This window comes from Diadema antillarum, unplaced genomic scaffold (assembly GCF_040938485.1).
Source record: "Diadema antillarum isolate AM-2024a unplaced genomic scaffold, OU_Dant_1.0 scf00000015, whole genome shotgun sequence".
In the NCBI taxonomy this organism is placed as follows: Eukaryota; Metazoa; Echinodermata; class Echinoidea; order Diadematoida; family Diadematidae; genus Diadema; species Diadema antillarum.
In genome coordinates, this window is record NW_027270904.1 from 2778923 (window position 1) to 2796162 (window position 17240).

Genomic DNA, 17240 nt, shown 5'->3' on the forward strand with positions numbered 1-17240 from the left:
GCTCTCTCCGCTTGCTCGGGCTCGGTCGCGTTCATGACATTTTAGTGTAGCTGTAAGAATCAATGCAAGAAGTTTATTGAAATGATATAGTTTATAGGCACATTGTTCAACAACAAATTCCATCAAAATGTACTGCTACCTTAAACAAGTGGGACTGTTTCAAGTCGATAAAAACACGCAAAGAGCCTGCATCAAATTGCACCATTTACAACATCAAAATGCAAAAAGTTCTCACCGTGGGGGGGGGGGGGGGGGGGGGGGGGGGGACAACAGGCACTTCCACACCCTCTCCCCCCCCCCTTGCTCGCTCCCTCGCATACTAACACCCCCCCCCCCCCCCAGATGAAATCCTAGCTACGCCAGTGCCCTTTCCCCGCTTGGTTTCCCTCAAAAACAGTAAAAGTCTAGGGATTGAGAGCTTCCTATATATTCCAAATGTCTGTCAAAAAAAAAAAATCGTTACATTAGGGTCAAAACGCACCCCCCTTGAAAAAAGCTGGTGACGCCCCTGCTGTAACATGATCCTTTGATCATTCATCATATTAAAAGCAGATATGTGGTACATGTACAGTTCTAAAGACACACTTCTTTTACAAAAAGAAGAAAAAGTAAAAATAATGGTGGGAGACATAACATTTGTGTGCGCAGCTGTTGAATCACTTAGTATTAGAAGTCAGGAAATCCTCAACTGTAGCTTTCTTTAAATCAAAACATATTTTTGCATTATTGTCAAGTATATTAGAAGCTTTTGCAGCATGGAAAAATATGTGTGCATAGGTTTTGCTCTTTATAAATTTATATTATGTATTTTTTCTTTACAATGACAGTAAATCTAGCACAAGTTGACCATGCAGAAGTCAGCATCTTACAAAGTTTTAATGTTATCAAGAAGTCTCAAAGCTTTCTTTCTGTTATACATTGTATATATATATATATATATATATATATATATATATATACATGTGTATATATATTCATATTTAGATATTTATACACATATTTTTATATGCTTATAAATATATTGACATGTATCTAAGTATATCTAATCACACACACATATATATATCTATATATATATATATATATATATATATGAATAATTTGTTTTTGTTTTTTAACCAATGAGGCAACTCTGCATTAATGACATCATATGACATCAGAATTCAAGGATAACATATGAAACTTCTACCGGTACTTGTCTATCTGATGTCACTCTATGAAAAGTAAATTTGAAAATGGTGTAGAATTTCACAAACTATGATTGAATCATAACACCATTGCAGGATTTCTAAATTGGTCTTGCTCATCTCATGACTTTGGTATTATGTAATGACACCCATTCGTAATGTTTTGTAATGGGGAGGAATGCTGTAAACACAGTAACATTCTTTGAAAAATTCAACGTGCAATGATGAAAATAGTATTTCTTTTTCTGAGTGTAGTTAATGATTGCAAAATATATGCCAGGATGCTGCATGTATCATAACTTGTTAATTAGAATATTGGTCCCTCTTAGATAGAAATGACCATCTTCAGGGAAAGAGAGGGGTGGGGTGGGGAGAAAGAGCAGTATTTGTGTGTGGGTGGATGTGTAGGTGTGTTCGTGAGTAGTAGAAGAATGGAGATTCATTTAATATCGTGGCCAAGTTACATAAACAAACATGTACATGACTAATACTACCTTGTTTAATATCGTGGCCAAGTTACATAAACTAACATGTACATGACTAATACTACCTTGTTGAGCGTATGACCGGAAACTATGATTGAACACTTCACGACATTATATCGGTCATAAATTTCTAATTTTTCCACAAACTTTCACTTTGCAGAGCTCTACCAGAGCTGCCAGGTTTTCCTGATTCTGTAGGAGGGCAATTCAATGAAAATTTTACTTTTCTTAAAAGTCATAAATCTGCAATAATTTGAAAAATATATGAGCTTCAGGGAAAAATTTAGTATCAAATGCTAGAACTTGTCAAGTTCTTTCATTTGAGTGGTGTTTTGATACAATTGAAGTATTTTTAGGCATTCTTTTGATTTTTTTTTTCGGCAATATTTGTGATATCTTTTTGTAAAAACACTCAATATTTGACTCATTTCCATATTCATCAACAACATAAAACACTTATACTGTATTGGCTTTGTCTTAGATAAGAAGTATGCTGAAGTATGAATATCAGGACTTTCAAAAGTGGACAAAGTTGTAATGCCTGTACACTACATTTGTCAACCTGTAGAGTAAATGCTGAATCTGCCGTACAAATTATCTCATTTCAAAAGAAAATTCCTTTTACTCATGCTCTGATTCATACATTTTTCAACACATCCACATGGAAGTAAATAATCATGTCCAAAAAATGTAATGTACGTAACGGCAAGCATTTTGTGTAGTATCTCCCAAATCAATGATTTATAGTAACTAATCAAAATTTTGACTGTTAACACTTCGTGATGACTGGGCTAGAATATACCATGAATGGAGTCAGAATGATCATGCCGAGTTGTTGAAATATACCCACAAAGTCACAAAAAATTCTCTGAATGTAATGTCAATAACACTGGAATTGCCTAGGAGGCTTTTGAACAACTGTAATATCTCTTCACGTCTTGATTAAAGATTTTCATGGCATGAAATTTTCGCAAAGTGTCTCTAGCATTCAATGCAGATAGTGTAGACAAGAACTTTCATGTGCATTTTAATTTCGGGAAGCTTGGATCTCGCAAAATTTGCGAAATTAAAATGACGAGAACATTCCTCGCTTTACAGTACTTTGTATCTCCCTGAATGCATTTTAGCTCTCCCCGAGTTTGATGGGTCAATGTTGCAGCTCTTGGCTATGACTCTACTGCTTGATCAACTTCAACATACAGACATTCACATTTTTCAATGTTATACATACGGTACAAATGAATTAGAGAACAAAACAATCTGCAGTCTTTATGTTTCGTGTGTTTATTGCACCATGAATAGTCAAACGTAGCTGTACAAAATAGAAAATAAAATGAAACAAAATAAAACATGCCCATGATAGCAACACTTGACCTGGATAGAACTACAGGTAACAGCGCTGAACACAAACACTACTTGTACATACTGTAGTACAGCCACTAACCAAAATTTCAGCAAGTATATGTACACATTGTATCATACCAAAGTGTGAGATGCATACACATATGTACATATTATATAGCATCTGTATACATTGTACTACACTGTATACTACATATACTGAGATTTACAACACTTGCCATACACATTCTTGCCAAACAAGATTCAGACTTTGTGCATATTTTACCAAAAAAACAACAACAAAACATCAGACGTCTATGTTGCTTTGAAGAAAAAAAAAATGAAGCCAACCTATGTTACGCTCTATAGATACAGGGTATTAAAAAACTTATTCTGTTATGAATTGCTTTCCATAATTCTTTACCAAGTCTTCTTTTGCTGACCCGCCCTTCAACTTTGTAAGTTAAACACAGGAAAAATTAACTTGTGTAAAAGTGTCTGTACACATAAATTTAGTACATTAGATAAATGTGAACCAGTATTAATCTTAACCTGACAGGGCCATCTCTCATAAAATCATGATCTTGTTAGAAGCTTAAACAAAACTAATTTGTTAAACTTTCATTACACACTATCTAGTAATTCAGCTCACAGCAAGGGGGGGGGGGGGGGGGAACCTGGAAAGAGTTAAACAAGGGGGGGGGGGGGGTATGGATGGACTACCAATGGCTATTTGTATTCGTAAAGTTGGGTTTCTATCTGTTCATATTTATAGTGTTTCCACTTTAGAGGGCGAGTTGGCCCATTTCTACATACGGTACATTTACTACACTGTAAAGTATCTTCTTTGCGTTGCCATTCCATTGACACAAAAGTTACAATAGGATGCTACTATGAGCTGAACTCTAATACAGAACATTACAGCACATTGGACTGGTCACCATTTGTTTTTACACGACTGCAGTCCGTTATATCTGTTACTCATACATTCTACATTGTCGAGAAGATACCTCGTATCATACTAATAAGTAAACCAGAGAGAAGTATGGTACATCGGAACACATTAATCGTAAAGCTCTCATTTGAGAGTGTCTGTGGATCGTGACAGCCGGCACTGGAGTTGGAGGCCCAAAGCACAGCAGCAAAGAGTATGATGCTTGGAACACATTTTGAGAACATCCACAGGCCTGAATTATGCCAAAGGAGACCCAACTAAGGACTAGACTCGGTGGACTGCTCAAGCACTCCCTGGATCTCCCTTTGTGGGGAGGTGAGGTAAGAACAGGGTGTGATGGGGAAATCACACATTTCATTTCCAAAACAACCAACCCACCGACCAACCTATGCCTACACAGACCCCTGAATCATCAAAACAAAAATGTCAAGACACCCTCAAAATTTATAATGAGAATGCCTCAAGATTGCAGCTCAATGATCACCTACATGAAAGTGACAGACAAACTTTGAAGCTCACAATAGGAGATTTAGGCTTCTACCAACGTAAGTGACTTACTGAAGAAGTCCACAGGAGTGGACGAAAGCTACATGTTGTAGCCAGGAAGTCACTAAAGGTTGGTAGAAGCCTAAATCTCCTATTGTACGATCTCCCTAAGTGATGGAAGTTTTCTGCAACTTTGAAGCTATACAGTGTATTGCTTCAACAACTGATACAATCTGTACTTTTCTAAGGTTCAACAATATTTTGATCCTGATTCGCACAATTTCACAAGATGGCATTTCTTTATTCTGTGTGGTCTGTTGTTGAAATACAAATTTTGAAACTATGGATTTAGAAACAAAATTAGACACAACATAGTGCAGAACCGACACAGCAAGAACAGACTGGGGGGCATTTCATGAAGCATTTTGTCCGACAACTTGACGGACAAATTTGCTTTCAGCCAATCAGAAGCAAGGATTTCAGTAGCTTTTAACAGTCTGTCAGACGAAATATCTGACAAATTGCTTCATGAAATGCCCCCCTCGAGTACTGTAGGCTACATGTAACTGTACTGATATATCACCAAGCGTTGTGGGACCGGACAGGTTGTGGGACCGGACGTGTATTGTAAGTGCGTGTAAGTGCGTCTGTAATGAAAATGACCCAGTGAAAGTCTCACAAGGTGTGAATACGAGTTATTTATACACACATATGTCATTAGGTCAGTTCAATCGAATGTTCGATAGCGTCGACCGTACAGCGAGAATGTAAACACCGTGCACGCTCGCTCCCCATATATTTCCCGTACAAAATCAACGCGTGCACAACTCTCTTTGATACACTCGTACATGGAGTCACTTTGAAGGGGAAAATCCAACGATATAGCAGGTTAATTCTCACGCTGTTTTCAGAGTGTGTTGTCTAGTATATGAGGAGTCTATATCAAGTCTTTGAGGTATGAAGAAGGGTGCATCCATATTCTATGTAAAATAGGTTAGTTTTCACGCGCGAACTTGAGTGTCCGGAAACACAACCCCCCATTGTATAACACCTGTATGCAGGTTAGAAGGAGAGTGGGCAATAGGGGAGGGGATACAGACAGACAAAAGGGGAGGGGCTTTTAGATTGTAAGCTCCATAGGCACATAGCCCTTAACACTTCAACCCCCCCCCCCCCCCAGCATTTACAGGGCCCCATTTACAGTTGTAGGCTAAGAAACAGTAAACTAGGTGATAACTACACTAAGGGTCACTGACCTTTTGGTCAATCACTGAGTTGGTACAATATAATTTACAAAGCATGAATGACATACTTCCAGCTCTTCTTTTTTTTTGTTCTTTTTCTTCCTACCACAAAGATCCATCCTGTCTCGGGTGAACCTTACATCACCACTAGCACACAACACGCTATACGAGTAACTACAGACTGCTGGTACTGCAGCTCCTGTTTTTCATGGTTGCGTGAGGCATTTTTAAACCTGCAGTCAAACCACACAGAATTAAATCAACTCAAACATATATGCAGTGTATACACTGTGATGTTGCATGATTTTCATATCTGTAATTGAAAACAGCAAGATTTCAGAGAAAATCAAATGCTTCTGATGAAGTAGAGATTAACATGAACAGGCAAAAGCTAATTACACTGTATTATCAATTTTCCCTATTCGCTAATGTTTTGATGCAAGCTTGATATAGCAGTATCAGTAATGCTCGCATTTTATTGTGCAGGTAAAGCTATAAAAAAAAAAAAAAAAAACTATTGTGGTCCAGAAATCTGTTTTTTTTACTTTGACAAAGAAGCTTTTTTCATGTTTTTTTTTTCAGCTTTGATATTATAATTGTCTTGCCGGCACAGAAAGAAAATAGAGTATTTCAGTTGTACACGCCTTGCCACAGAGTGCACACAAAAGATATGGCTGGCCTGTGGTAGATACCTATAAGAATATTTGAAAAGTTTGACTGCAAAATGAATTAACTCCATTCTTGTCAATATAGATATTTGCGATTAAAGCTGCTAAAAAAAACAACAAAAACGAATAAGAAATAGAAGGATATTTTCCATCATAACATCAAGAATATTCCTGGTTACATAACAAGTGAGGTACATTGTATCACTGGAAAGGTTCTATTTTGCTCTGTCTGATGATGGACTTGCTTAAAAGTGTTTTCTAAAAATGGCACTTAGCCCCTTTTGCATTGATCATCAAAAGCTGACAAATTGACTTGGGAATAAAACCACAAGAATGACTTTCCACTTGTGGGGTGTGACTCATGTACAGTGTAGCATCCGTGGAGTTTATGTGTATATGTGACAGTGTGTATGTGTGTGTGTGTACATTGTATGTGTGTATGGGGGGGGGGGAGGTGTCTCACTCACAATGAATGCACTGGACAGCACCCTCTGTTGTGTAAACTTATCTACAGTTACTCGCAACGTACAATTTGTATAATTTCCTCACCAACGTGCCAGATGTACCACTCTACCTCACAGAACAAATGTCTTGCTTTACAAAGGTTGCCATACAACAAGTTAAATACAATCAAGTAAAATGATCAGCTGTCACCAATCTGAATGTTGCTCTACATGGACCTCATCTACAAACAGACAGTGCTCAAATTTGTAATAGGTGATACAAATATAAATAAGTTTTGTTTTGCAGTGACCACCTGATATGGCTTTCTACCTATGCAGAGCTACAACTCTATCCCTTGACTGAAACCATGCATACTATATGATGCATGAGGCACATTCAAAATATTACCTCCAAATTTTCCACATATTCATATTATATGCTATACCTCTTGGCAGTGGTAATGTACAAAATGTCTCAGTTACATTTATCCAGCGCATGATTAAGGGGACAAAATGCATTTGCCATGCCAAGTTGACAGTGGGAGAACTCCATCGTCTCACGATATCACTATATTCCGTTAAAGGACAAGTTCACCCTCATAAACATAAGGATTGAGAAAATGCAACAATATTAGTAGAACACATCAGTGAAAGTTTGAAGAAAATTGGACAGTCGATGCAAAAGTTATGAATTTTTTAAATTTTTGTGTTGGAACCGCTGGATGAGGAGACTACTACAGCTTGTGAGTCATATGCGTACAACAGTATAAAGAAAATGTAAAAGAAAATTCAACATATTTTCACTTTTTTCGCATAATAAAAGAGCACTTGACTTGCCTCTTTCTATAGGCAGGGGGAATAATATTACCCATAACATTTGTCGGTAACGAGTCAGGGGAATGTGCACTTTTTTCAAAAGATGGAATTTTGTGAAATTCTCTTTATATTTTCCTTATATTGTTGTACGCATATGACATCTAAGTTATTCATACACTGCAGTAGTCTTCTCATCCAGCGGGTACTGCACAAAAACTTCAAAAATTCATAACTTTTGAACGGATTGTCTGATTTTCCTCAAACTTTCAATGGTGTGTTCTACCAATATTGCTACATTCTCTCAACCCTTATGTTTATGAAGGTGAACTTGTCCTTTAAAGAGTATGACGGTCTCTCAATAGTATAACGTTCAAGCTTCATCCAATCACCAAATACAATGTATCAGCCAGTCTTTTTAGTTTTATACTTCTGCACAGTACCATTACCACTGGACATTTCTTGTTGACGAAATAGCTGAATGACAAATCAGTAACCTTGACTTTGAGAAATTTTGCCTTGAGTCTAATGAGTGCATCCATGCCGTTTCTGGTAACAGACCTACATGTAAGCCTAGAATCAACAAATCTACCAAATAAGTTCTTTTCGTTTCTCTTTTTGTTTGTTTTGCTTATTTTTTTGTGTGGAAATTACTAGAACAAAATCTGAGGCAAATGGATAGATGGATGGACGTACAGACGGACAACATGACACCAAAACACCTGTCTTTCTTTGAAGTGGAGTCATAAAAAGTAACCCTACGCCCCAATACATGTGCCAAGCTTTCCAATTCATATAAAAATATACCTTCCATGCCAACTGGTATTGCAACCCTCATCAATTTCAAATTCACAACATTTGCCACAAGCTACTCGTAAGTACAGTGTCCCCTGTTAAACATACATATTAAATATACAGCCTGTCTACTATCTGAAACTGCTTGCAAAACCATGCCTGTAAAGAAAATACTGTAGAGTCTATGACAACTACATTGTATCCTCTTGAGTAGTGAGAAAATTGTCTAATATGCAGTTAGTCCATCCTTTTTTTTTTCTTCTTTTTTTTTGTCCAGCGATAATGTAAGACAAACCCTACATTTGTATGTGGGGATAATAATGTTCATGGGGATACTGTTTGCACCTGTAAACATGAGGGCCATGGTGTCTAATGATATGAAGTGGGCAATGCAGGGTGACAGCCCCTACATTATATTGGTTAAGACATGAACGAGTAGTCCACAGCTGTAAGATCCACAAGAAAACCACAGTTATGGGGAAAATGGTTTCAAAGTACGTAATACAGTAAACCTCGCATGAGTCGAAGCTCTCGGGACTGACAAAAATGCGTCGACTTAAGTGAAATTCGACTCTCGCGAGAGTCGATTTTTTTTCGACTCACAGTTATGTACATGTATTATAGTACATTTGCATGCATGTGTGTGTGTGTGTGTGTGTGCGTGCGTGTGTGTGTTTGCATTCAAATTTGTCTGTTCTTGAAGATAATGTTCTTATTTTGTTCTAAATTGAACATGGAATTTGTATCAATACTAGTAGAACGTAGTTCTGAGAATGTCTGCGCTAATGTGGCAATGTGCATGTGCTATGTCTATGGTGCAACATAGGTAGCCATCTCTGTCAACCTACCCTTGAGACAAACACTCTCCCAGGCCCATCCCACCTCCGTCGAACAAAACTATACAGCCAGCCGGGCACGCACAAACAAGCTCCGCCCACTTGGCCTGTCACTAAAATATTAAAGCAGCGATTGGTTGACCAAGGAGTTCTGGCTTGACATGGATTAAGTATGGATGTGCTGTGTGTATGGATAAAGTATATGGATCGATGTGCTGTGTGTATACATGTATACATGTGTATGTATTCGACATGCGTGCAGAGCGGTACGGTGAGTGTGCATGCTTACCTGCAGCAGGGAGGTGAGAGAAATCACCACCCTGCCTGCAGCAAGCCAGGGACAGGGTTCTGCGACATGCCGATTTTTTTGTTCTCCTCTAAATGTAATGAGAATGCCAGACAAATCTTCTTCGGCTCAAGTGATGTAAACTACGTGTATTTTGTACAAAAGGGACTGAATGTTTTACTTCGACACAGCCGAAATTCGACTCTCGTACTTCGGCTTATCCAAATATTTCTTAGAGAAAATACATAGGGAAAAATCGGGACTTTTTATTTTGCTTCGAGTTAAGTGATTTTCGACTCACTCGACGTCGACTTATCCGAGGTTTACTGTACTTAATGTTACTGTAATGTCACATTGCTATTACTGATAACTTACGATGCCGCAATTGAATTAGTCAAGAAACACCTGTTTGTGGATTAATGACACCAAATTCTGATACAAGTTTACTGCCGTCTTCTCCTTAAACCTTTGTGCGTTATGAGTGGTAACTGCCACAGAAAACCCAATACCGTTGTAAACAGTGTCCAAAGTCCATGGCACAGAAAGGGTTAACAAAAACAGGTGCACTCTATACACTGTATGAATATCAAAGAAGGTATCATATCCATTATGTACAGGCAGAAGTTTTACATGAGAAGGCAATGTGTTTACAATCATGGGTGTAGCCAATATGTAGAGAATACCTACAGCACATTTCAGACATTGTATTAGTAACTCAGGTAAAGTGAGTTATGTTCTACACATCCTGGGCATCGCATATTGTCGCCCTCTCAATACATGGACATCAAAATCCTACATGAAAAGCATGCATGAAGTGCTTCAAACTAATCATTTGCTAAGAAACAATCAATCTTTCAATTCTAAGCAATTCACTCTGCCAGATATGCTTCTTAACAATATCATACAAACATGTACAATCTGCTTTCTTTTCCTGGCCTATAGTACTTCTTTGTTAGTGGCTCCTGTTGCCACACATGATTAGAGCAGTAGGGTTTCGAGGAAGGCGTCAATTATCGAAACTTTCTTATTTACAAAGAGAGAGAGAGAGAAAGGAGATACTTCGTTAAGCTCCTGTGTCAGGATCATGACGAGCAGGACATATCTGGTCTCTTGGTTTGCTGAATCTTTGGACGTAACCGATGGCCGTTAGGGTCGCGGCATGGTTCTACAACTATGCTTGGTTTGTCCCCTTCTGCAGCGTGTAGTTCATGTGTCTCACCTATGGAGAGAAAATTTTATGCACAGATTAGCATTATATATGAAATTGATTTATTCAGTGTTGCTTTTGGAATTTATAAAGATTGTCAAATAAGAGTGTCACCGTCATTTTGTAACTTACAGAATTTGACTCGCGCCATGGATAGATCTGTGACCTCAATCAGACATTTGTCCCCCCCCCCCACCACCACCACGCCACACCGTAAATGCATGTACTAAGCTTTACTAACCTGTCACACTACCACGTATGGCATTACAACAAGTTTGATGAAAAGTGCCAAGTACTCCTTGAGTTTACTGTAAAAGTGGAAATTTTCGTGCAACCAGAAGTTAGCGCAAAATTAAAAGCAGGCGAATACATTTGCATGCCATATATTCAAGTAATCAATGTCTTGATTCTGCGGAATTAAAGACACATGAAATTCATCTTACCAAGCTGAGTGCAACAAATTACTCACGCGAAAATATCCAATTTTACAGTAGTGCATGAACTTGTTTTTTTTTTTTTTTGGAAAAGGGGGCAGGGGAGGGAATAATTGCGACCTCTAGCCCTTAATGGATGGCTCCTGATAAAGGGTCCTCATGCATTTTGAAGTAAAATGAATACAAGTGTACATCTACTGTAAAATTGGATATTTTCATTTGACTAATTTGTTCGCGCTTGCGGGGAACGAAGAGTTTCACTTGTTTTTAATTCCATGGAATCCAGACATCAACTACTGAAACATATGGCAAGCAAAAATATTTGTGCGCAATTATTTTTGGCGCTAGTCTCTGGTCGTTCGAAATGTGCAAAAATTTCAACACCGCGAAAATTTCTACTTTTACAGTATTCACAATCTCTAAATTCTTCTCATGCTGCAAACTCACCTGGGGCTAGGTTGGCAAGGGCAGCAAGGAGGTCGTAATCGATGACGGGCTCCGACTCTGGTACCGGTTCCCAGCCGACGGGCGGTGAGGCCGGTGGTGAAATTAAGAACTGCTTCACGGGCTCAGGCGGTTCCAGACTGGGGTTGCTTTCACCGAATAATTTAGCCTGCAACATACACCATGGATTAAACTGAGAATTGATCTGACTTGTCTCCAGCAGCTGCAGAAACAAATCATTCTACAAATGTTGATGGACACTTGTTTGTCTGAATTCATGCATGTTGTGCTACAGGGCCCTGAAAGCAGGTCTCCCTGAGCTAAAAATGGTCCTGAGGTCTATGTAAAGAAATTGTTGTTGCTTGTTGTTTTGATTCATTGGCCTAATGTCATTGTTATTTTAATTTTTAAGGTGTGTGTCATTCAGTTGTGAATATTTATAACACAGAACACAAATATAACACAAACTATACAAGTAGTCCCTACTAGAGCTGTTAAAGATGATTTTCTTGTTGTTGTTTTTTATAGTTCAATCTTTCAATGAAAACTATAAATAATTTATCATATATTAATAATCTTGTTACTCACTTGTACAAAGTAGAAATTGACACTGGATCCACAGATTTCTTTGGAATGTAGCGCTATCCTTGCCCGGACAGCCTCATCTGGTGTGTTGTAAGTGACTCGGATTCTTCGGAAGCTTGGTAGATAGTGAAACGTGGCGTTCTCACCAAATTCTAAGCACATCCTCTCAAAGTTGACCTACAGTAGGATGATGAAAGTTGATAATAAACACAAGCAGATGATTAAATTTTGGTAGTTATCCAGGATTGTTTATGAATTTTTGACACATTTGTAAACCTTTTGGTAGATAGGGTCAAAGAACTTGGTAGTTCAAGCTGTGTACATATGCACATTAAAACCGTGCTCTGCTCAAAGCTCCTATTGTCATTGCACAATTGGGAAATTGGGCGAAATTTCAGCGTGCATGCATGGGTAGAAATGAGCTGCATTTGCAGAGGTTTGCACTCTCCGAGTGCTTTTCTAGTTTTCTGTAAATTTGTTCACCAAAAATTGTTGCCTTGTCTAGATAGGAAGATTATATCAAGCATTCCATGTGAAGAAGACAAGAAAACAAAACAAATAATCAACCAATAGGATGCGTGGAATAGAATCTAACGTTACTCTTTTCATTGATTGGTGCTCAGGACTGAAGATTACCAAGTATGAATGAGTTCTGCTGACATTAATAATAATCACGTTCCCTGTATGCTGTCAATTTAGATGAGATTTGTGAAAATTGTGATACTATAATTCACAGTTCTCTTTATACATCACCAACCACATTGGGAAACATTCCAGTGCTTCCAGCGTCATTAACAAACATGGAATGTTGGATAACCATCGCACTCGCACAGACACAACCACATAGACTAGATCTATCTGTTTTGACAAATCTTTGTAAATTTCTATTTTTTAAATCAATGCTAGTCGAGATCTATAATCAAATGGCTATCCACAAATATCAAGGAACAGGGAAATGATGCATGATCTAAGCAAGCAATGACTCACACTACACAGGCAGTCTAGACGAGTCTAACCCCTTACCCTTTCTTCTTCATGTGCAAACACTCGCTCGTGTACATTCGTCGCGATGAGTGCTGTAGGCAGCTCGCCGTACTCGAACTCCCCCGTAGACTGCCGTGAAACTGCCTGCCTGGCGTTACCCTCAGCCGAAGGCTGGCCATTCGAGTTAACAACACCGTTCATTGTGGGGCCTTCAGATGGAACAATTCACAAATTCACGCGATGCTTCAGAGCCTAACGAAGTCTTGGATGATCTTTGAACACATGCCTTTCGTTCATGAACATAAATGACAAATGGCTACACCCCTTGATACTCACAAAATTGCCAGATCAGTAGGTGACTTACGTAACCCATCAGTTCGTTCACACTCATCGCTAGCGCTGTAAGCGAAATGTATGACGTAAAATGACGCACTCTGAGACATCATTACACACACACTACACACACACACACACACACACACGCACACTCTGTCTCACAACCAACGCACAATGCCCGATCGCCACTGTACACTATCTCTGAAAATGATATATTTTCATGCGATGACTCACGTTTGCTCTAGCGAGAGATAAAAATAACATGTTTACAAGAGTCGTCTATTTTTAGAATTGATGCTGAAGACATGACTATTTTTGTTGTTTTTTATGGCGTTGGTGTTGTGTTTGCGTGACTTTTGTTCTATGAAACCAATGTTTTCTTTTTAAAAATGAAATATTCAGTAGGCCTATAGACTGACCCATATCAGCATCATTGGACATCGCTCATATTTATTATGCTCGTAGTTTAATTAAATCATCTTTTTCGTCTTCATTATCATCAAAATCATTGACATTGTTAAGATTATTATTACTATTATTACGAAATGAAATGAAGAAATGATTGAAGATTATCATTATTATCATTGTCATTATTATTATCATCATCATCATTATTATTATGATTAAAGGGATGGTATAGTATTGGTGGAAATGAGGATTGGGCTTTTAACTTTTTGCAAGATACAAATGTACCAAGAAACCACTTATGAAATAGAACAAAGCATACCATGAATTCAGACTTTATTTGATGAAAATCGGTTTCGAATGGCTGAGATATCCAAAAACAAAGTAAAACAAAGCAATCCTACTAAAAGGTGGGTCCCACATTTTATTAGTATCACTCTGTTTTGGATATCTCAGAATTCCTCTGGGATTACAAGCTTTTTCATATTTCATAAGAGTTTTCCCATCATCTCACCAAAAAATGTTAGAAACCTGAAGTTAGGTCTCAACCAAAACTACACGATCCCTCTATCATCATCATCACCATGATTATCAGCATCTATCGTCATGAATCATTCATCTTGTTTTGTTCCCAGAATTTTTCTTGTTATCCCGTCATTCATCCTCTTGCTCCTCGACCCTTTCCCTTGACATTGTTTTTACTCTTCTCCATCATTGATCAGAGGAATCAATATCACTCTTGAACTTCCACTAGGAGGGTGAATAGAGGACCTCAAACGAGGTCCAGCGTGTTAATGGCCCCGGGTTGTGGCGTGGGATGGGGGTATATAGAATATGGTAGAAAGGGAGTAAGGTTAAAGAGGTTGGGGTAGGATGTGGGTCGAGGTTGGGGTTGATGGAGTGGTAGGGTGGGGTGGGATGGGGTAGGATACCCTATAGGGTAGGTTATAGGGTATACATAGGATGGGGTATATGGAGGAGGAAGGAGTAGGATGGGGATAGGATGGGGTCAGTAGGACTCCGATGTGGTGCATAATGGGGTGGGGTCGTGTATAGACAGGTCCTCAGACCGGGGGGGGGGGGGGGGGGTTGCGGCCCAAAGGCGATCACATCATTTGTTCACACGCACACGCACACACACACACACACACACACACACACACACACACACACACACACACACACACACACACACACACTCACACACACGGGCTTGCGTATACAGGAACAGGAGAGTCCAGTATTCTCGGGGTGGGAGAATGTATTCAATATTTTGAAGGGAACACTCGAGCTAGGGAGCGAAAAGACCGAACGGGGGGAGGGTGCGCCCCCCTCCCGCACTGGGGAGATTGTTCATATTTAGAATTGAAATTATATGTTCCGGTGCTCACTTTTAGGGGAGTATTTTGAAAATTTGTAATCGAAAAGTAGGAAAAACTAATGTGCAATGACATGGCTTACAATTGTTGTATCTGCAATCCGCGTATGTGTGTCTTCATATTTATACTAAAAGTCTATGTGAAGTGGTCCAAACGGGAGGGTGTGCAGCTTTTGCACTTTTAAAACTGAAATTTAACAATTTTGTTTGGAATATTGTCAATCTAAAGGTTTGAAAAACAATTGAACATTCAAGGCAACGTGAATGGCTAATGAGGTATTTCCGCGTTTTCCGCGTTTTCCGCGTCTTTCATAACTCAGTCCATGAAATGGACAGATGGGGGAGGGTGTGGGAGGGGGTATCCCCTCCCACACGATGGAGCTTTTGCATTTTTAGAACTGAAAATCAACGATATGGTGCACACTGTCGGGGAATATTCGGAAAATATGAATCAAAACGAAGCAAACATGAATTAATATTCAAAGACATTGCGAATGGCTATACATTATGTCATTTTTTTCCCTCGTATGTGTTTTCGTTGTGTAGGAAACTTATGGAGCTGGAACAAAAGGGAGGGTGTGGAGCTTCTGAATTTTTTAAAACTGATTTTCAATGACCTGATGCACAATTTTAGGGAAATAAATGGAAAATGTTCAATTCCAAGTAAGAACACTGAATATTCAGGGAGTATGGGAATGGCTAATTATTTTCCACGTGTCCGTCTTTTTAAAGGCGTATAAACTAGTAAAGTTAAAGATGGTCAGAAGGGGGAGGGGGTATCCCCGTCCCACACGACGGAGCATTTGCACAGTAGAACTGAAATTAAACGATCTGGAGCATCGTATCCGGGCAATTACCCCAGAGGTCAATTACCCCCTGGCTAAATACTGGTTAGTGGTAAGGTTATAGTAAAGGCTAGGGTTAGGAGTTTGGGTTAGGGTTCATTAGGTTCAAGATTAAGATTAGGATTATGTCCAGGGGAATGGTCCGGGGTAATTGCCCAGGGGGTAATTGCGCAAGACCCCTGGAGCATATTTGGGAAATATACTAAGAATTTTTTTTTAAATCAAAAGCTTGAGAAACAACTAATGAGGCATGTCAGACATAATAGATCAAATTTCTGCGTTTGCGTCTTTCACGGTGTATTACCCTATGGCGTTGGAACTGGCGGGGGGTTGGGGGTTGGGGCGGAGTTCCCTTCCTTCTCGAGGGAGTACAATATTTGAATTTTAAGAATAAAAACAGCAAAATTTTTGCATTTACTGTATCTACTTCATTCCGTTGTATACGGCTCTTACCGACAAAATCCCATTAGAGGCAGAAGAAATTGTTTATAGGGATCAGATTTGATATTGAAGTAAAGACGAGGTGACAATGACAAAGATGACGATAATTATAATATGAATATTGTTATGATAATGATGATGATGCATGTTTACATGTAGTAGTATGTGCATATACAATGATAATACAAGAACCAATAAATCCTATCCTATCAAATCAAATCAAATCAAATCACAATAATACAAATAATAAGATTGATACTGATAATGATGATGATGATGATAATAATAATAATAATAAGAAGAAGAAGACTAAGAAGAAGAAGAAGAAGAAGAAGAAAAGAGAAGAGTGATAATCATGATCGCAACGATAAAAAGAATACCACTAATAAAAAAGATTATATGTATATAATTAATATTTTCCCCGAAACCGGGGGAGGGGGAGCGAGATGATTCTACAAGTAATACCCCCTCCCCACCTTGTGAGCTGCATGGGGATGCATATACCCCATCCCCTCCCCCTGTCTCCGCCCCTAGGTGGGGTAGGGTGTCCCATGGGATAGATGAGGGTATGAATGAAACAGGAGGGAACAGGTGGATGGGGTAGGATGTGGGTGAAATGGGGTATAGGATGGTTGAGGGATG

At 38.8% G+C, this 17240-nt stretch overlaps 1 protein-coding gene across 1 annotated transcript; it reads right to left on the reverse strand.

Moving 5' to 3' along the window:
• Positions 1-9893: 9893 nt before the first annotated feature.
• Positions 9894-13562, reverse strand: LOC139723839 (calcipressin-1-like). The gene is made up of 4 exons (XM_071635047.1): positions 13233-13562; positions 12213-12386; positions 11628-11793; positions 9894-10758 (listed from the first exon to the last, which is right to left on the reverse strand). The coding sequence occupies exons 1-4, from the start codon at positions 13392-13394 to the stop codon at positions 10622-10624; spliced, it is 639 nt and encodes a 212-aa protein (XP_071491148.1). The 5' UTR covers positions 13395-13562; the 3' UTR covers positions 9894-10621.
• Between the last annotated feature and the right edge of the window lie 3678 nt (positions 13563-17240).